The sequence below is a fragment of the Pistacia vera genome, unplaced genomic scaffold (genome assembly GCF_008641045.1).
Source record: "Pistacia vera cultivar Batoury unplaced genomic scaffold, PisVer_v2 Contig478, whole genome shotgun sequence".
NCBI lineage: Eukaryota > Viridiplantae > Streptophyta > Magnoliopsida > Sapindales > Anacardiaceae > Pistacia > Pistacia vera.
This window is the reverse complement of record NW_022196310.1, coordinates 1,135,720-1,156,835: the sequence shown is the minus strand read 5'-3', so window position 1 is coordinate 1,156,835 and position 21,116 is coordinate 1,135,720. Positions and strand designations below refer to the sequence as shown.

Here is a 21,116-nt window from a genome sequence, read left to right as displayed (position 1 = left end):
CAAGGGGTGGGGGTGATTTTGTTATAAATTAAAGTTTTATATAAGCAGGGTGTTTTAGCTAAATTGGAAATATTTGGGGCTAAAAAAATTATTCAAAAATTAATAATAAAAATAATATTATATTAATATTTAAAAAGTAGGTAATTTAGTAATTTAAATAATATACCCACCAATTTATTTCCCTTAACTAAACATATTAATATAACATGCCTACCAACTAACCAAACACATTTTCTTAAAGATTTCTAGTAATTTTCAAGGTAATATAAAATTCTAGTAATCCAATATTCCCAGTAATCTAACATTCTCTGAACCAAACGCTCTAAAGGGCATATTCGAGTCAAAGTTTGATAGGAGCTGACTCTATAATTACCTTTTTGTCACTAACACTGTCTGCAATCCTATATTTACCCTTCACTTCTTCTTTTTTCACATTTATACCCTTCAATAAATACAAGCATATTATCGACTTTTTTTTTTTTTCAATGGAACTGCAAATTATGTAAGTCTATATAAGAGATTTTGTAATGAATCCTACGAACATAAAATCACATAATCAACAGGAAATTCTGTGCTGAATTTTTGCTTTCAACAAGTAATTGTGTAAATAAATATACAGCAGCTCTCAAACACCAATGACAGCATAACAATGTAGCTTCAAGTTCTTACTTGTGTAACAATGGTTTTAGATTCACTTGGCTGCAAAAATGGCTTCTAAATCTTTGTACAATCCCTTTGGTTTTGGCTTGGACTCTGAAGGTGAGTTTAAAGATGAACTTCCACTCCTTTTGCTCCAGAAACCACTCCAGTTCGGATAACTACTCGAAGTTGATGGATCATTTGGGCCTCCACTTCCTTGTTTACTAAAGCTAGATTTTGCCAGTTCTCTTAGCTGTTTCGTCCATGGTCTATCTGTTGTACCTGAACTCCGACTCCCAGTCCCAGAGCTCCTATATCTTTCAGCTGAAGAAGTAGCATCCCCAGTTCCGCCAGCGCCATCCTCATGTTGAGTCGATGGAAATTTGCTTTCCAATTTTTTTATCAGTTTCTGAGGGAGGACAAGCAGGAGAAATCCAAATGAAGCTACTTTCAGGCCTGTTGAAAAAGAACTTTTGGCACCATCCAGCTGCTTTGTCTGTCTATACAACGCATACCATTCATTCATCAACAGTGCAAAGTATCCTATCAAGAAAACTATAATCATAAAGATTCCGATTTTAGTCTCTTCTCCGACTGAAAATTCTTTCTCCAAGAGAACCAAACAAAGAGTAAATATACCCACTTCACAGGCAACTGAAATGATCTCAACCAACTGAACCTTTTTCTTAATGAAAGGCTTCTTCAGAACGAGGAAAAAGAGCTGAAAGCAGGTAATGCTTAATAATACGATTGTTGGCGATTTAGATGACCAGTCATCAATATAAGCACCAGCCACAATTCCTAGCAAAACTCTTTTCACAGATTCAAGTAGTGTGTAGTATATTCTAAGTATTCCAAACAGCTTCTGTATGAAAGGTGCTTCTGCATCTTCTATTTCATCATCAGAGGCAATGATACGATCACCACGCTTGTGGGGATTGCCCCCAGAGATCTGTGAAAGCATGTATTTAGGCGGACCTCTCAGATCTTCAAATAGAGGGCCAAACATCGTTAGAAATACAGAGTTTGGTGCATCTTTCCATGTCCATTGACCTCTTTTACCAGGACCGAGAGTTACTCGAATGATCTCTTGATACCAGTGAAATATCTGGCCTTCTTGATGAACTTCCTTGTACAAAAGCAGTTTCCCAAACGTAATTCCAATTGAGAGGAATAAGAGCAAGCACAGCAGAAGAAAAGACACTATCGCCAATAGCAGAACGCCAACTATAAGCCCCGATGGTGTTCCACCTAGCAGAGTAGAAGACAAGATATAAATCTTATGCATTAATTCACATTACTTGCAATGGCATGTAATGCAAAATTCAAAAGCAGAATGTGAAGGTACCTGTAACTAAAGCAGCAGAGGCCTTGCAAACACAAGGTAGTGCAAGAATTACAAGAAATATCTCAAAACGTGGGAATATCAGTGCTCCATAGCCTCTCTTTGTTTCAGACTTTTTCTTTTTAAGCTTTAAAATAAGAATGAGAAAAGCATGCAGAAGTATCAAACTGCCACCAATTACAGCTAACCAGAACATGCTTCTATCGAAATCTCTCCAACTACAAGAAGGTGAGAGCAGTGAGATAGTAAGGAATCTTTTCATAGCACTTGAACTCCAGAAATGAACCAAGGAATTAACTTAAACCTAATAATAAAAGGTTAAAAGGTTCAGCATCTTGTAAGGATTTGCAGATCTTCGATTTTAAGTTTTCGATAGCACTTGAAAGAATGTCTATGATTGGAGTGGACAAAGTAGCTCTTCAGATGAGAGCTGCACTGCAGTCTATATTAATCTTAAAATAGTGTAGTTTTACCTTTAAATGTACACTTTATTGTTACTTTTTTCAAAGACCTTTGCTTAGCTTTTAAATTTATATCAAAATTCTTATAATATCTCTACAATCCATAGGCAAGGGGACAGATATTGAAAAGATCAAAATAAACATTCAATAACTTACCCATTCAAATGTTGTAAATCCATATATTCTGCTTCAGGTTTCACAGTTTGGCTCTGCATACAATTAACACATTGGATCATTCAAAATATTCATCAAATTCCATTAGGAACTAAAAATAAGTGGTAGGAAAAATGATTTTCGACCTCAAAAAACATTCTGTATTCCGTTGGAGTAAGTGGCGCCCCATATACCAGAGCTGCCCTGTTTAAATTCCCTTCTTTTGGTGGTTCGCTCTGAAAATTCTCTAAATGATGACATTTGGAGATGTAGGAACGTGGGCCAGGAGGGTGACTGGAGCTCACCATGACTGGCTGAACATTCCCAGTTTCCCATGGTAGATTAAGGTAGGGAATACTCCACTGTAAAGCCCTTACAAATTCATAATATTCAACTGGCAATGCAACGGCCAGCCATCTAGACAGTGCAAAAACCTGAATGTGGCATGCAGTTCTCTGTTTAAAAAGAACACATACGAGTGAAGATTTCAGTGTTACAACTTAATGGCACTTGCAGATTAAATCTACATCAATTCTAACGCTACTGTATTTTCAAACTCAATAAAGTTTAATCTCTTTGGGCTCTAGCCTTCATTTAGTAAGTGACATAACAAAATTGATATTTACAAAATTTAGGAAACTGTTAACTGAAAAAAAGGAGAGAAACATAGAACTTCTGGAGAATTTATTTCCTCAAATGTTCCATGTAGTATGGTTCATGGTGTCACAATGAAATTATTCTAAAATTATTCATGATATGTGAGTTATCAAGAAGGCAGTGGAAATGAATTTCACTATCTCAAAACTACCATTCAATCTCCAGTCTAGCTTATCATTAACATTCACAAGCTAGTGAATAACCAAGGGATTGCTCAAGCTAATAATAGTTCAAATAAGTTAGGTATCATACAAAAAGGTTCCTTGCAGGATCAGACAGCAACAAGAAAGATGGCCTTGACAGTGCTCCAGCAGACAGAAGGCTTGCAGTAGAGACAGTGAGAAGTCCCGCAACAAGTGATGTTGCCAAAAAAGTGGCAGTTACAAATGCAGAAATCACAAAAGAAATAAGAGGTACAGAATCTGTAGATACGTGTCATAATTTATGTCAGAAATATGTTTAAAAAATGAATTTTGCATGAAACACATCAATTGAGCTAATAACAATCAAAAAGCAAGAATTTCTTACATTGTCTCACTTGTAGAACATTAGATGGTAGATTTTTGTTACCAGCAACATCCCCAGTCACATTTTCAGGAATGTTAACAGAAACGACATCATCATCAGCTGCTTGTATCTCTACAACGTATAGACTCTTACTTACTTCATAAAATCTGGAGCACATTAAAAAACGAAATAAAATTAAAATTGAATTGATACTTTTTCAACATTATTTTTAAATGTGTTGTTCCTTTCAATAACCTGTAAATGGATCAAAAAAGTCACATTTTTAAAAAGTACCATTAGCAAGTGCATATAGAGGTTGCAAAGAGAAAATATCTTGCCTCTGCAAAAGTCCTCCTGAGACTGATATAAAAGAGGAGTTAAAGCCAAATACAGGCTTCAAGAACTTGATTGAGATTGGGATACTGTGCTGCTTAGTCCTCATACCAGATGTTGTACTCAATCTCACAGCAGGCCTCTGAGAATCTGATGAACACATCTATACTCAGGTCATAAGGAAAGAATGACATCTACAAAATACACAAAGGAAGAAAAAAAATCTAAAAGAATTCATGTTCACTTATAATGATTGATTTGAACTGAATTTAAAAGCTTCATTTGTCAACCTCCTGGTTTTTAAGTTCAGCAGAAGGAAAAAAGAAATGTAATCTGATTCTATCGGAAAAGAATGTGGTTTATACCATAAAGGAAAGTAACTGGTTTAATTGGAGAGACAGGAGTCCCAGGAATGCTTATAATGGATTCCGTGACGAGGCCTACAGTGATTATAGCAATGCTAGATACATTTGTAACCTGAGAAGAAAGAGTGCATATGATTTGTACACTATTCATATGTAAGGTTTCCAGAGATTTGAATGGTAATAACGAAAAAAAAAAAAACTTGAATACATTAAAAGTGTAAATCAACTAACCATAAAGCCAAATCTACGGTTCCCATAGTTTGCTCCAGTAATGGGAAGAAGTGCGCCCTGACTTGTATTGATAGAGTTCAGAATTTCCACAGATGAGTTCAGAACAGGTTCTGAGAAGTAAAAATACACCTTCAAGTTGTCATAATTATTAGTTGCCTGCACAGTCCTAGTTTCACTATCCAGCTGAAGTAACTTTTCAGGAACATGTGACCTTAGATTGACAAACACACTTCTTCTATCTGTAGAATACAAAAAACCAGCAATGGAACAGAGTAAATTGGGTCACAAAGTTAGTCCTTCTAACTTTAAAAATAAATTTGAGGTGTTAAAGAGAGGAAAAAGTAAGAATGGAAAACTCAAAGCTAAAAAGTAAATTGGAATTTTGAAAGCCAGTAATATATTTCTTTAATCTAACTATTTCTAGGAACATTTTTAGAAAAGTAGATAATATCTGTGTGAATCAGAATCTGCAGGGATTAAACATTTCAACGTAAAATGCTTTTACATTTTGATTTCTCAACTTTGGGTTAATTAAAACCAACAATCTAGCCATTTCTCAAAAGTCCAAGGCCTAGAAACACAATAAAAGCTTTCACTGAGATAAACTAGAAATAATCAAAAAGCTGGAGCAATTTATTTTTCATTCATTACTATAAGAAGGTCATGTTTTGGACAATTATACAGATTAAATTTCAAACAACTACTTGATGATTGAAGATGAATGAGAGAATTAACTCACCAAAATGCACATAGAAAGTCGAATTTGCTGTCCTTGTAAATTTGTTCCCAGCACTGTCAGTGCAAAAATTCTTACCCATTACCAATATCACTCTCCCATATTGAACCATAGGTGATAAACTCACAAGAAGGCTATATTTGAGGGTCAGTTGCAGAGTAATAAGTGAAGATGGTACAACTTGGCCGGCACCATAAACCAGCAGCTGAAGAAAGACAAAAAAATATGTTCAGGAGTTAATTTATTATTAATTAGCTTAGTGGTGCTAACCAATATTCTAACTATTGTGAACTGATAAATTTTATTTTTGAGAAAAATCAACTGCTTCATATGTATAAGTGCTCAAAACTCCAGCAACAATAGTGCCGAAATAATGATATGATCCAAATAATGTATCCACACCACTTTGACATTATTTTGTTGATTGAGTAAAACCAGATTTCATTTGTAGGATTGGTAAGAACTAAGAAGTAACCCTCTTATTAAAATTTGTCACCTACTCACGTTGCAGGCATTCACAGAAGAACATCCGAAACCTCCACCAACACAGGGTTCAGTGAAAGAAATATTTACAGAGATGTTTAGTTCATTTGTAAATGACGATGATGCAGTTATATGTGCTGTAGGGGAGACAGTATCTGCCAAAAAGAGACAAAACCCAACTTTAGTCAAGGATTAGACTGAAATCAATGTCAATATAAGTGCCAACACATCCAAACCTGAATATCAGAAGAAATAATATTCTGTTTCAGTAGAGGCTTTATAAATTTAAGTCATAACCTTTCATTGATCAACAAGTACATTGTTTCATTTATCAATGTTGCCACTTCTTAAACCGTTATACACTCCCTAATTCTGGGCGTTTGATAAAATTCTAAAACTCATTTTCTGCAACTTTTCCATGTTCAATTAGGAAACATCCAGAAGCATTAAATCTTATACTTTTAACACATTTTTAGACTAGCAGAGTTCATTTTTAAATTGGAGAAACAATTAAAAAAAAAAAATCTCAAAAAGATAGAGGCAGGCTTCTTAACCAACAATCCAGGTATAGCTAGAGCAGCTAACTCCTAGAGATCCATTGCTGCAGACAACAAACGTATGATTTCCATCCTGCAGGCCTGTATATGAAACCTCCCTAGCTCCACAATCTGAAGCAATGCCATCATCCAGCTGCATCCATGAAATATATAAATAACCATCAACTTTAATAACCAAAAATATCAAACGCAAGAATGTCATGTATTTTTTTCAATAGATACAACGACCCACCAATTGGTTAATAGACAAAGTTTCATCCTTGTAATTTAACAAGAAAATTTTGAACAATCAGGATATCCAGAAGATTGAATTTACATATGTTTTCTTGGGTGATTAATAGGGAAGTTTAAGCTTTTTATATTTTAATTATGCTTGTTTGCCGAAACTGGTGAAGAACAAAGAAATTCAACTGATAAACCTTGAAGCAAAGGCACAAATTACAATTACAACTTCGACAAACCAACCACTTTAATTTATGACCATAAACCATGAAACGAATCCTTTTAAAGGGGAGAAAACAGAGAACAAAAAAAAAGGATTATAAAATTGCATTGTGAAGAGTTCATCAAACCTTGCAACTGATGGTGCAGTCTGTGCAACTGCCATTTCCACCCACCGGTACTTGAAACAAAAATTTGGCTGAGTTGAGACGTGAAAATGGTTTTGGAGCTTTCAAGAACTTGACAGAGGCCTCTGAAGCATCAGCATGAGCTTTGAACAACAGAAGAGAAAGAAGCCAACAATGCAAAACCAGCCATGAAAACTTGTACAAACTCATTTCAGTTCTCAGAGAGAGAGCCTCAATAGTTCAAACTGAAGTCTCAGTTATGCAGAAGGTGAAATCAACAGGCACAAAAGAGACATTTCACTTGTGGGATTTGTGTAGAAAGTGATGAAGTAAGAGAGCAACGCAATGCATGGAAGAATGGTGGGAAAATGAGGTGCAGAAGAAGCAGAAGAGAGATTAGAGAAGATAATAATAATAAAGTTTAGTGGCTGGTGAAAGTTGTCAGTTTAAGGATAGAGCACATGAGACTGACAGTTCAAGACAAGTGTGTGTGATTTCACTAGTTAAGAGAAAGAGAGAGAGAGATCCCAAGGGGAAAGATTTTTCATTTTTCATAAAAATAGAGTCAAAGAATCATCCCTACTGTGGACATAAAATAAATGAAGAGGGTTGAAATCTAATGAAAATGAACTCCCGGATACTTAAATGGATTTAATTCTAGTTTAATTTTGTTCTACCAAGCTAGAAACAGGAAAATAACAGTTTACAGCTTTGTGTTTAATACATAATTTCCGATTACTTTGACAGCTTTGTCTGGCATGCAAAACTGAGGCATCTCAGTCTCCAAATTATTTTTCCCAGATTTGGAAGCTTTTGGATACGGTTGGTCAATCACCATTGATATACAACTTTTGAATAAGGTAAAAATTCAGGCCAGCTGGATAGATTTTATGGCAAATTTTATTGGCTAATAGAAGGGTCAAATGATTATTATTATAGTTTCTCGTTGTTTAGAGTTATGTTAAGGAAAAAAAAAAAAAAGAAATCACTTGCACGTGCATGAACTGCCTTCAACGACAGACGCCATGTTCTTGATTCAGAGTTGTTCAATAATTTTTATGTGTAGTGTACAGCAAGAACAGATTCGAATCAACGACCCCATTAATCCAGCTAATACAATGTGATCCTGTGTACATTAACTTTCTTTCAAATTCAAATTTTGTTGTCACAATTTACTTCGAAATTGCAGAAATTGGGAGGTGGGGCTGGGGGATTCTGAGATATGAATATGGCACCATCATTTTTGTGATTGGAAGTGAAAGCAGAAAGGAATTGAATAAACAAGGAAAGGTGTATCTCTTTTGGAGGATGTTGAGGCCCCATATTAGAGAAGAAAAAATAGCAAAGACAAAAAGGTGATAGAAACATCTTCATGCAATGGCAGTTGAGTTGCAGCAAGATAAACAATCTTTTAAGCTCAGCCTCTAGAATATTATCTCTTCACTTCATCATTCTGCTACTCTCATGTCTTCTAGTGTTGTATTAGGCCCAGTTTGCTAGCAAAAAACAAGAGTACTTAGAAAATTAGGCCCCGTTTTGTTTCGTTTTTGGAAATACTATTATTAGTATTCCCGAAAAAGTTAAACAGTAAAATACCATTATTCCTAAAATACTATTATATATTTTTTAATTTCTTTTACACCTCTTAAATTTGTTAATTTAACTAAACACCCCCAAATATTTTTTTTAGAAATTGCAAAAACACTGTGACCATCCTTCGACAATAGTGACCGACTGTCCGTATTTAATGGGTGAGTTTGAGGTGTTTTTGTTAACTTTTAATATTCTATTATAGGGGCGTTTAGTAAATAAACAAACATAAGAGATATTTTTGTTAATTTCCAAACCTACATCGTAATACCCACCTAATTTAACTTTTTTTAAAAGATTATTTTAAAAACTATTAGAATAATGAACCAAACGGAACCTTAATTTCCCTGAAATTATTATGAAAAATAGTGTTGAATGAAATAATTTAAAAAATGATAAAACCAAGGGACTACATGTTTGGTGGTTCGCTTCGAACTCTTAGATGTATTACTCAAGAGATTCTAAGTTCGAATCTCCAATACTACTAATAAGGGATAACTATAGAAAGCTTACTTGCCGTTAACTTCAAAATCTCACGGGATTTGTTGAAATATGCACAAACTGATCCGATCATCCACTGGTACCCAAAAAAAAAAAAGAGACTACACGTCATCTAGCTAGAAAATAGTGTCCTCCGTTATAAAACATGCAGACGACAAGTCGTGGTTCCTCCATGAGACATAAACAGAGGTCATCCTATCCTATCAAAGGGGCTCCACACTCCATAGCTCAAAAGCAAAAAGCAAAAGCCCGTGTCTTTTTGTCAATTAGTGGCCCACGTCAAACCCAATTATATATAGTTTTGACCAGTCAGCAGAACAAGACATAATTCAGACACTCTTGTTAAGTCTTTTAATAAATACATAAAATATGTTTGCACAATTTCAAAAATTACGACCATGAAATTACCTTCTCACACACACAATAGTACCTTTGAAGAGCTCAGCGTACCACCGCAACATTGAAATCTTTGTCTCTTTGTATTGAAGCTAACACCAACTAATTTTAAAGCAATTAAATGTGATGAAAATGAAATTGGCGCAATGGTTAAACAAACAGTGAAACTTTTAATTGAGTAAAGCAGTATGAACAACCAAAATACTTTGCCTTTATATTTTACAAATGACAACAGTATTTATAAGGCTCCTTTGTTGACCTTGACCATACAAAGCAAAAGAGCATCCACAAGCAACTTCATAAAATATTGATCATATCAATCATTTATTTGAAGTGGGTTCTCCTGCCTTTTACAATATGGATAGTGACCTAATTGAAAAAGATTATGGAGACCACCACTTGTTAAGGTTCTGGTGAATTATTAAACAATTTCAGTTCTTCACTAGGACGCGCATAAAGCAATGACAGCTACATACATTATTCAGTTTTGAAGGAGAATATTTAATTTCTCCTGTAAGTGTATAAGCATCACAGCATGATATCTTTAACCAAATAACTAACATATTAGCAGTAGCACATTGAGGTCCCTGTTTTAAGGGTGGCCGTCTGACCTCCACTTTAGACAAAAGATCTATATATATAATTCTCAAACACAGCCAGAACTGTACTTCTTCTTTTTGATAAATTAAAATGCATAAAGATTAACAATTAGGATGGATTCATACCTAACAAAATAAGACGACGAAGAATTCCCCATGTTATTGCTATTGTATTCTTGCAATCTATCTGCAAAAGATAAATTTAAATGAAGCAAATCATGTGAGGATGTCACTTTCTGGCATCCATATCCGGAGAAGCTGATCATAAAATGAGCAAGTAGCCACCAAACTATTCTTTCTTTTGCCTTCCAGGGATATGTCCCCTCTATGCCAATCTGCACCATAAGCTAGGGAGTCATGCTTGGTATAAGTTTCAATCACTTCGGCTTTCTCCCCTTTAACATCAACAACTGCAAATCCATTGTGCATACAAGCTGTCAATACCACACCTGGTACAAAAGGGTGGTGCTTGATTCTCCAAACTCCTCCCCGTAAACAAACTGAAGTTTCATTCACCGGTTTTGAGATTGACCTTACATCCCATACCCTCAGATGCTCGTCATAACTACCAGTAAGTACAGTATTAGGATCACTAGGGCTCTTAGCAATGCAACAAACACCCATTTTGTGAGTCTTGGAGTTCTGAAATGCCAATGTGGATGAAGTACTACCCCGTATATCCCAACAGCTAAATTTGCAGTCATCTGAGCCGGTGTACACCAGCTGAGGTTGGTGAATGTCAAATGAAGTGGCCCATAGTTCAAAATCATGTGCTTTCCAGTCTTGCTGAATTTCAAGTTTTGACTCTTCAAGGGAGATAATTGAAACAGAACCATCAGAAAGCCCAACTGTGATGGATGTGGCTGATGGGTTCCACTCTAAGCAAAGGCACATGGAGGAGCTGATCTTTTCACAATTGACATCTCTTAGAAAACCCCCTGCAATAATAAACAAAATCATAGGTAAGTATATAATTAATGAGCAATATTGTTAATAGCTTCGCCTAAAATGTTAACATGCACTTGCTGATTACTATACTAAGAAGCTAAATGCCATTTTAACTTGCTAAACATCTTAACGTATATACCTCCAGCTTCTGAATCATCTAGAGAGTACTCAAGGTTATAAACCTTCACATAACCATCAGCATCAGCTTGGGCAAGCAAAGGACCCATAAAACCACCAACTGGGCTCCATTTAATATCAAAAATTCCAGCTGTGTCCCTTCTATAAAACAATTCCATATTGTTCTCTTCAGCATTGACATTGAATAGCGAAATGCTTCCTGTTCGACTTGGCTTATCACCTTCTTGTAAAGTATACGTTGAAGCCGCAAGAACCCTGTGGTAATTGTCGTGTGGACAAAACTCCACGGCGTCTGCATTGCCGTCCAGTTTGCAGTGCGCCACGTCCATACCTATAAAACTGTTCAAAACATAAAATTTCCAAGTGATTTTGATTTGGGCATTTCGTCAAACAGTTTGTGTGTAAATGCACAGCCAAATAAAGAAACGTTACCGTTGTAAGCTGGCGCTAACTGAAACAGTTTGTGAAGGAAACGTTTAACGTTATGAATTTGTTGGGAATCAGACGAGCCAATGCAATGCAAGCGAGAACAGAGAGAGAGAGAGAGAGAGAGAGATGTTTGGGACTTTGGGTGTTTGGGGATTAATAATTCTTGGCGCGAGCAGTTACAGTTAACTCCCGCGCTTGGTTTGGAATGGAGACAGCGCGAAGTGGGAGTTAAAAGAAAGAATAATAAGTTAATTTATATGAGCTTTCGGTAGTCGGTACACGTTTGTGATCTAATTAGTAGTCATTTACTTTTAAGATTACACATATTCTCAAGTGATTAATATATAATATAATGTTTGATGAATGACTGCTCTCACATGCTTTATTCTCAATAATAATAATATGGGCATGAATCATGATTATAAGCTAAGTTAACCCCACTCCACTAACCCCATTTTGATAATAATTCTCAATCCACCACATAACCTCAAATTCAACGACTTAAAAGCATGCATTTTACATATTCAATTCTAGCTTGAAAAGCACCAATGTTCATGGGTTTATTTATTTTAATCAAATTCTATTGAGTTTGTCACATTTATTTGCATTTTCTTTTAATTTTGATCTCCTGTAGCGTATTTTTTAGTCACCATGTACATGCTTTTACTGATTCTGTTAGGATTATGCTTATATACAATGGGATTCTGTGATGTAAAGTACTTACTTTAATCAATTTAGATGAATTCAATGTTATTTAAACGTAATCCTGATAAAATAAACATTATAACATCCTAATTATAAAATTATGCTTTTAGAATTAGAGTGATGTTTGACCCAATTCTTCAACCTACATTACACACAATGAAGAGAATATATATATATATTTTATTTTTTTATGATCGGAGTGTTCAAGCTAGTTTACACATACCTCAATTACTCTTTGAGACCCTAAAACTATCAGCTGAGAAAGAACTTCAGTATCTACCCATATTAGTAAACGAAAAGAAATTTGAATTTAGACCTCTTAAGTAATATACCCAAAAGTTTTTATTGAATCACTCGATCACTCAAAGGTAATTAATGAAAAGAGAATATTGAGCACATGTATAATGACAGTATGGATTGGAAGAACTCAACCCTAAAACTGTCAAAAACTGATACGTTGAAATTCAACTCTAAAGGTGAAGGAATCTCAAAGTTGAATTTAGGGTTTAAAATATTAAAAATAGAAGTTGGATTACTTTTGAGAGAGAGTGAGAGATGAAAGGTGATTCAACGGTCATGAGTCATTGTCTCTTTGTTTTAAATAAAAAGTGATATCCACTATGTAAAAACTTAATAATGATGAAATCTGATGGATTTATTAAGAGTAAAAGACTAAACAAAGCTTATACAATTAACTAAGGTGGGAGAATAATAACTGCATTAATGGCAAGAAAATGATTCTTATGCGGTTCTTGCCTTCACTCAGTGTTCTTTCTATATAAAAATTAGCAAGTTGTTCTAGAACAGAAAAATGGCATTGAATATGATGATGTGAATTGTTTATGTTAAGTAAAACATGAACGCATATTATTAACGCTGATGTTCTGTTGTTTAGGCCTTTAGGGGTTTTAATTAATTAGTGGAAATTGTAAAAGGGAGGCTGGACTGGAGAGATGATGAAATGTGTATATTGACATGATACATGAGGAAGATACTTTTTGAATGTAGTAACAGGAAGTGATGATAACGCGCTTCAGGAAAACGTGGAGGTCGGCAGAGATGAAAAGAGTGAAAAGAAGGAACTATCAGAGGAGGGCCAGGGTGGTCTGAGCTTTCTCCTTGTTCGTACGCTAAAAATCAAACCCTCTCCAATAGATGGGTTACTGTGAATCACTCTCCCACTGTCACTACCATTTCCACGAAACTTAATACCCTTCTTAATTTCACATTCACTCACACTCATCACCGTAACATTAATACTCTCTCTGTCACTTCGTTTATTTACTTCTTCACTTCTCTCCCTCTTCCACACACAACTTTCCATGTGTTTCTACCCTCACTTCATTAACTCTATCACCATCTCTTCAGGCTTTTGTTATTTATAACTACACACAAAACACAATTCTCTATATCTTCTTCTTCTTCTTCTTCTTCTTCTTCTTCTTTAATGATGGATGAGCTGTACGGTCTCCATTCAAGCCTTGATTATTCTATGCAGCAGGCGCCTGCAGAGAATATGGTTACTTGGGCCAACTATCACAATATTTCAACCGCCGTTGTTGCTTTTGGCGATAGGCATCCTGTTTATGGATCCGAGCAGTTGGGGTCTGGTTCTTCTGGGATGTCTGACGCTGCTTCAATGGTGCCTGAGATTCAAAGAAACGGTTCAGATGAACAAGTTGCTGTTTCCAGTGCAATTAGAGCTAAAATCGCTTCTCATCCTCTTTACCCTAAACTACTCGAAGCCTATATTGATTGCCAGAAGGTATCTATACACATTATAATAAGTCCTTTTTAAGCCCTTTATTTGTTTGCCTTGTAGACGGTCACGGACTGATGCAAAAAACTAATTCAATAGTTTTTTGTCGTAGATGGGTTCTCCTACGTATAAAGCTAAGAGATTTAAACAGAAGTAAAAGCTGTAGAAAATTTAGAAAAAAAAAAAAAAAAAAAAAGAAGAAGAAAAGGACATTTAAGTTTGTGTATTCATGGTAATTTCTAGCAGTAGATACAACTACTTATTTATCAATATCAGGTCTCAGCGTGTGGACTCATGTAACCTTGAGATAGAATGATATTTATACATCTTACTTCTTGCTCGTTAAGAGCTAGACTTTTCCCGCGGTTTTGACTGTTGCTTTAGATTTGCAGGACTTAAATGTTTCGATTGATTCTTTTTTCTGTTTTTGATTTGTAGTTTCTCGTTTTTTCCAGTTGTGATTAGTAAAACTTTAACCATGTGTGTTTTAGGTGGGAGCGCCACCGGAAATAGCTCTGGTGTTGGATGAAATCAGGCGAGAAAGTGATGTTAATAAGCGAAACACTGTCGTTTCAAGTTGCTTAGGCGCCGATCCCGAGCTGGACGAGTTCATGGTTCCTCTGTCTATCTCTTTAAACCGACTTTCTTATTTATTTACTCCAAACCCTAATCAGAAGTGTCTCTCTCTCTCAAATCTCAGTTTCTTATCCAATAGACCGAAAGGTCCGAAACCCTAATTATAACTTTCCCGTACTATTGTCTGCCTTTTCTTTCTCTCTCATACACTGAATAGTTTTCTTCTTTAAATAACCTAAGTTTATTTCCCTCCATGTATTGTCTTTTCTGTGCAACTGCAATCTCTTGCCCTTCCAAATTTCTTTGATTTCATTTATGACTAATTTTTCTTTTTTTCTTTTTCTCAAGGACATTTATTGCGATATATTGTTGAAGTATAAATCGGATCTATCAACGCCTTTTGATGAAGCAACTGCGTTTATAAACAATATGGAAACGCAGCTGAGTAATCTCTGCGCTACTGGTTCTGGTCTCTCTCTCTCTCTCTCTCTCTCTCTCTCTCAATAACATGCTTAGTGTTAATTTCAATTAATTTAATGTAGTTTGTTGATGTTTGTGCTGCAGAGATTTTTATTTTCCCCGTGTATGTGGCTGCCTTTGTATTTCTTTATTAATTTAACTGTGTGTGATACAGCTACATGATCACATAGAAAATAGAAAGCCATTTTCATAAGGGAAGAAATTAGGCGCACGTTAGCAGGAAAAAACTCACATGAATATTAGTGATTGCTTTTATAGGCCATGTTCCGATGTTGGGTTCTCAATTGCCACCGTAGCCTCAAATATTAGATCAGGTCCTCTTCCTTTCTACTGTTGTTTATGTCCATAGCCTCCATGTTTCCTTGCTGCTATTAGGAATAAAAACTTCTCAAAACAATCTTAAAAGAACAAGAAATCGGGAAGACATCTTTGCCACGTGCGGCTTTTATACAATTTAGCTTGGTTTAATTTCTTCTACTACTATATAATGGGGTGTTGCTAGTATAGGTGGGGCATTTAATACTTGCTAAGTCTGCTAAATCACCATCAGTGTTTAATGTTTCCAACTGTCTTTATTAAAATTGGCTAATGTATGGATGTTGGTAATTTCAGAAAGAGTATTTTTGACAATGGATAAAAGAATTTTGCTAAAGCACTTATTGAACCAACTTTGTACTTCATGAATCATAAATTTGCTAAAGAAACTTACATGTAAATGTAGTCATCTATTATCTTGCATTTTTTTCCTTGTTAATTTCAAATTTTTAAATCTAAACTAAATCTCGCTCCACCTTGGGGTGAGTGAGATTGTCTCTATACCCCGTTTGGAACAATACCAAAAGATTTAATCAGTTAAACTAACTGGTATACTCATAGTGATCTGCAATGCGAGTGCAAATAGTTATGGTAATTCCTTTGCTTAATAGATTTTTTACTAATTTACATCTGTAATGGTAGTTTTTTTACTATTATTTCTGGTTTTATAACTAGAGTTTATAGTTCCAGTGGAGTGTGAGTTGCTGTGCATGCCGTGAGTAGGAATTAAAAATAATTCCTTGAGAATGGTCTAATGAGAGATGCTATTTTAATAGTTGTTGTCTGAGAAATGTTTCTTTTCACAATAAAAAAGAGTTTAGAGAATAGTTGCTGGCAGTTCATATGCATAAAATATAACCTCAACTGAAAGCAAATCTCTTTTCTCCTTCATCATCCACATCATTAACATAAATAGATAGCTGATAGAATCTTGCGATGAACACAAGATATCCTGTCAGAGTCAAGTACAAATAGTTAGGCTCCCAAAATATTACTTTTGTTTAAGTTAGGTCACTGATCTCATCTTCGATTCGTTTCAGTTTTCTTGATCACTGATCTCTACTTTGCGGTTGCGTAAGTAATAAAATAATGGATGGATTTATAGGCATTCGTAATGAGTACAGATGGACTTTGTCGCCGAAATTGCTACTTTAATCATACTTTTGTACTGTCACGGGAACAATCGTATGTATATAGTATGGTTCAAGCTATTTTTAGCATCACTTTGAGAGAAATATGCATTATTAATTCATTATCTCTGTAGTTGCACAGCTTTGAGGTTATGGATTTGGATTGGAACGAAGTACCTTTTCTTTGGAAAGCTAGTGATTAATATACTTGGTATGGTCATGCGTGAATCTAAAATTTGAATTTAAAAGGAAGACATCACTGTAGAGCCATATGGCTTGTTAGACATTGAAGGTTTTTGTCTGATGGGCTTTCTTCTCTTTTTCAGTTATGCATGGTGGAACTGATTCTTTGAATTTTTCTAGTGTGGCACTTCGGTACTTTTTGACATCTCGTAAATGGAAAATTTTGAGTAATATAGGATCATCACTGTTCTTTAATTATATATAGGGTCTAATTAAATGATCGTATTTAATGTTGAAACGTTTGTAGTACAGCTATCTCTGTTTGTCTTTGGGTGATTCATGATGTTAATCCATTCTTATTTCTATTTGTGTTCATGACTATCCTTAAGATTGAATTTATGTATTAAACTTAAAAGATGTTTTTAACATTATATTAGAGAGATCTTGAAACACTCCCAAGATATGCCCCTTCTTTATATGTGGCAATAAATCATCTTTTCCATATTAAAATTCTTTCATCCCTTTAGTGGGGTATTTGGGTGGAGAACGCTTGTTTGATAAATTAAATATTTAAGTCTTGTTTGACTGTGCGAACCGTGCACCTTGTCTTCTCATTGTTTGTTAGTAAAAAAAATTATATTTTTGTATCTCACTGTGGACATGCAGCAATTTTTTCTTTTACTTGATGTAATTGATTTTAATTTTATGTGGATATCTCTAGAATTTGAAGTGCATGCAATGCAAGTAAAAAAATTATATTTATGAAGGTTTTTGTCTATGATGTTAGATTTCTGAGGTTTGTTTGATATTTATTTCCAGATCTTTTGCTCATTTATGGGACGGCAATGCTTAGTGTGCAATTTTAATTTCTGTTTATTTAAAAATCTTCTTCCGCCCATGTTTCTTGACATCCTTAAAAAACCTATTGCTCTAATTTTTTTTTTTTTTTTTTTTTTTAATTTATTATTCCCGTTAAGATTTATGGTTTGTGTGGATGACATTATCTTCACCAAGTCTAGAGGACTGCAACTATATTATAGAGAAATATTTATGTGAATGGTTTTTCCCATTGCTAGTCAGTGTAGTTTATTGATTACTGCTGATCATGATTCATACCTATATACCCAGAGACAGTTGACGATCCTTGCAACTTTTTATGGAGTATTAGCCTTAGACTATGTTATTTTTTATCATCATTTTAAATTTTAGATTAATTTTGGACGACTTAGGAGTGCTGGACGAAAATGGCCTTTTTGATTAATCTCTAACATGTATATTTGCACTGTAAGGTATGCTTATCATTTTTCTCTTTGTGCTATAAAATTTAAGAATTGCTCATGATCTTTGTCTGCATGTGAATTAGAGGGTCTTTACAAGCCATTATGTTTGACAGGATCATCTGACATAATCTTTCTAGCTACTGGACACGAGGTTTTTATCTTAATCGGTGATTAGGTGGTTTTCCTTGACTTGTTTTGTCTGTTATTTACCTTAATTGTGTGGGTCAAAAATGGATTTAACTTGTATTTCTCAGAGAATCAATTAGAATGAGATATCTAGGGTTCTTTTACTTGGTTTAAGATTCTGAATATTCTGGTTATGCTTAGCAGAGGGGCTGAATTTGCCTTTGAAATTGGACAAACACATATATATATAGGAGGTGTCCAATCTAGCGAGCTGTGTGTCTCAATTTCTCTACTGCAGTCCTTCAATTTCCGATGCATTGACGATTTTGTCTTAGCAAAAGTGCGCAAAGGTCAAATCTGTAAATAACATTTATAAAAAATATCAGGTCTCAGGTCTCACCTCTCTCAGTTTTCTTATTATTATATAACTTTAATAACATGACCTAGGTTTCATTGAATACATAACTGAGGTCTCAACTCTTAATTTATTCTTCTTATCATTATTGTTTTCTTATTATTGTTAATTCACTTCTGCTCTATAACATTTCTTTGTTAAAGTGTTACGTTTTCGATTATATTTTATGTTCAAGTGTTTTTTATTCATGTCAGATGGGTATTATGTATTGGTAGGCTATAATGTTGAGTGTAAAGGAAATTGTATTTTATGTTCAAGTGCTCTTTATTGATGTTAGATGGATACCATATGTTGTTAGGTTATAATGTTGAGTCTAAAGGGAATTGTAAGGCTAATTTTTTTTGTTTGGTGTTTTGTTGATTTAAAATCAATCTGTTTACTTTGTGTCTGTGATTTGATTGTTTGGTGTTATATTTGATACCGTCAATTCTCTTACACTCAACATCATAGTCTAACAACATATGGTATCCATCTGACATGAAGAAAGAGCATTTGAGCATAAAATACAATTCTCTTTACACTCAGTATTATAGCCTAACAATACATAATAGCATAACATTTTAATAAAGAAATATTGTAGAGCAGAATTGTTTAACAATAATAAGAAAATAATAATAATAAGAAAAATATATTAAGAGTTGAAACTTCAATTATGTGTTCAATGATACATATGAGACATGAGTTATGTTATTAAAATTATATAATAATTAAAAAACTTAGAGAGGTGAGACTTGATATTTTTTAGAAAATGTTATTTACATGTTTGAAACAAGATCATTAATGCATCGGAAATCGAAGGATTACAGTAGAAAAATAGAGGTATGCTGGGTGATGACAAAATTGTGGTCCTGAATTTCATGAATATGGAAATTTAGCCAACGTGGGCCATGCTCTTGCATGGTGATTTCCTTGCTACCAACATAAAAGGAAAACGGTAAATATAAATGTTAGGCTGTTTGAAAGAAAAATCATAGACAACTCAATGCCCTCGTTTATAATTAGATGTATTCTGGGGGGGCCATTTAATTTAATGAAAAATGGAAACCTCCCGCGGTTATCGCTGCAGTTAGCTGCCATATCAACATTAAGACTCCCTGATCCTTCCTGCTTCAATTTTAAAGTCTCGCTCTCTCTCTGACCGAATTAGGGTTACTCACTTTAAGTAGTGGTTTCTAGCCGTAAGTGAATCACAGTCACTCCTTTCTCTGTGTGTTTGGTTCTATAGTCTTATGGATAATGTAACTAATAAATTAGCTGATTTAAGTGCGTGAAGTTGTAATATTTGGTAAAAAGATGCATTTTTCTCGAGAACTGAACCCCAAAACATTTTCTTTGTTTTTTGTGTCAAGTTTTCTTTTCCAACGTTGAAGAAGGGTGTGGGTGGGGTGTGTACGTGGATTGGCTTAGCTGTTTTGGTGACAGAGATTGGGAAGATGAAAAGTAGTGCGTGCCTTGCGGGTTACCTCTTTCTATCATCAGTCAAACACTCGACAGTAAACTCTGCGTGGCGTATGACAGCCGTACCCTCCACCTCTGACTCTGATTCGACCTAACGGACCTCCAGAATATTTTTCTTTGCCGCCACTCTCACACACCCCCACGCTCTCCCTTCATCTATCACACACGCTTTCGTTAAAACATAAAAGAAAATAGAAGTGTTACATCACATCCATTTCTATCATGCTGCAGCCTTATCTTTGCATTTTCTTTTTTAAATGTTTGTTTTTTCCTGAACTCTTTCTGCGGATTAGCAGGTTTGGGAAAACTACAACATGGATAAGTATTTGAGTGAAAGAATAAGCATCTTGCATGCATGATTCTTTAACGTGGACAATGCAGATGTAGATAAATATGTTTATGATGTTTGGCATTTTCTTATTTATTAATATCTGTCTTGTTGGTAGATGAAGGTGTTGGATCATCTGATGAAGATTATAGTGGGGGTGAGAGTGAGGCTCCTGAATGTTCCCGGACGCCGCCGGTGGACCGTGAGCTTAAGGACAAACTCTTCCGTAAATATGGTGGTTATATTAGCACCTTGAAGCATGAATTTTCTAAGAAGAAGAAAAAGGGAAAACTACCGAAAGAAGCTAGGCAAATCTTGTTTGATTGGTGGAGTGTCCACAACAAATGGCCCTATCCCACGGTATAATTTTTCTACAGTTTTATCAGATTAATTAAGCAGTTGGGCATTGGAGTTTACTGTTAATTTGATAACGGTTTGGAATCTACTTTTGGGTTTGTTGATGATAATGCAGGAATCGGATAAGGTTCAACTGGCGGAATCAACGGGGCTAGACCAGAGGCAGATAAACAATTGGTTCATCAATCAAAGGAAAAGGCACTGGAAACCTGCAGAGAATATGCAGTTTCCCGTTATGGATGGGCTGTATGCTCCATTTTACGTGAATAAATGAGTGAGGTAGGAATGGGATTTCCTTCATATCACTTGTGTATATTTGCAAACACAAGCTTGTCGTTGTGCCCAAACCAGAATCTTTCGTGTTGCT

General features: G+C 35.0%; 3 protein-coding genes across 6 annotated transcripts in view; 1 reads left to right on the top strand and 2 right to left on the bottom strand.

The window, feature by feature from the left end:
- Positions 1 to 558: 558 nt before the first annotated feature.
- Positions 559 to 7,506, bottom strand: LOC116146511. Of its 2 annotated transcripts, XM_031431927.1 has the most exons (13): positions 7,040 to 7,506; positions 6,465 to 6,600; positions 5,932 to 6,065; positions 5,431 to 5,632; positions 4,692 to 4,930; positions 4,461 to 4,572; positions 4,101 to 4,245; positions 3,784 to 3,929; positions 3,508 to 3,677; positions 2,745 to 3,053; positions 2,602 to 2,654; positions 1,988 to 2,202; positions 559 to 1,890 (listed from the first exon to the last, which is right to left on the bottom strand). In XM_031431927.1, exons 1-13 carry the CDS (start codon positions 7,244 to 7,246, stop codon positions 692 to 694), a joined length of 3,267 nt encoding a protein of 1,088 aa, XP_031287787.1. In that variant the 5' UTR covers positions 7,247 to 7,506; the 3' UTR covers positions 559 to 691. The 2 variants fall into 2 exon arrangements, with proteins under 2 accessions (XP_031287787.1, XP_031287788.1); XM_031431928.1 differs by lacking the exons at positions 6,465 to 6,600; positions 7,040 to 7,506 and having other exon boundaries at positions 5,928 to 6,025.
- Positions 7,507 to 8,112: 606 nt separating this feature from the next.
- LOC116146489 (diphthine methyltransferase homolog) lies at positions 8,113 to 11,834 on the bottom strand. Of its 3 annotated transcripts, none has more exons than XR_004130507.1 (4): positions 11,641 to 11,834; positions 11,210 to 11,547; positions 10,249 to 11,060; positions 8,113 to 8,532 (listed from the first exon to the last, which is right to left on the bottom strand). XR_004130507.1 is itself a non-coding variant. In XM_031431904.1 (3 exons), exons 2-3 carry the CDS (start codon positions 11,535 to 11,537, stop codon positions 10,339 to 10,341), a joined length of 1,050 nt encoding a protein of 349 aa, XP_031287764.1. In that variant the 5' UTR covers positions 11,538 to 11,547; positions 11,641 to 11,834; the 3' UTR covers positions 9,863 to 10,338. The 3 variants fall into 3 exon arrangements, 1 of the variants encoding a protein (XP_031287764.1); XR_004130508.1 differs by having other exon boundaries at positions 11,210 to 11,539; XM_031431904.1 differs by lacking the exon at positions 8,113 to 8,532 and having other exon boundaries at positions 9,863 to 11,060.
- Positions 11,835 to 13,474: 1,640 nt separating this feature from the next.
- The window catches only part of LOC116146487 (homeobox protein knotted-1-like 6), a 28,276-nt gene continuing 20,634 nt past the window's right edge, over positions 13,475 to 21,116 (top strand). The window contains exons 1-3 of the mRNA XM_031431902.1: positions 13,475 to 14,107; positions 14,593 to 14,715; positions 15,026 to 15,146. Coding sequence (XP_031287762.1) covers positions 13,790 to 14,107; positions 14,593 to 14,715; positions 15,026 to 15,146 — 562 coding nt within the window. The 5' untranslated portion in view covers positions 13,475 to 13,789. The remainder of the gene's footprint in view (positions 14,108 to 14,592; positions 14,716 to 15,025; positions 15,147 to 21,116) is intronic.

Bases quoted from the DNA above. Each gene is read 5' to 3' on its own strand.
- LOC116146489 (XM_031431904.1), bottom strand. From the start codon at position 11,537: ATGGACGTGGCGCACTGCAAACTGGACGGCAATGCAGACGCCGTGGAG. The intron at 11,061-11,209 runs GTATATACGTTA...TTATTATTGCAG, and splicing joins AGATGATTCAGAAGCTGGAG to GGGGTTTTCTAAGAGATGTC.
- LOC116146511 (XM_031431927.1), bottom strand. From the start codon at position 7,246: ATGAGTTTGTACAAGTTTTCATGGCTGGTTTTGCATTGTTGGCTTCTT. The intron at 4,931-5,430 runs GTGAGTTAATTC...TGTATTCTACAG, and splicing joins GACTTTCTATGTGCATTTTG to ATAGAAGAAGTGTGTTTGTC. The intron at 1,891-1,987 runs GTACCTTCACAT...CTACTCTGCTAG, and splicing joins CTCTGCTGCTTTAGTTACAG to GTGGAACACCATCGGGGCTT.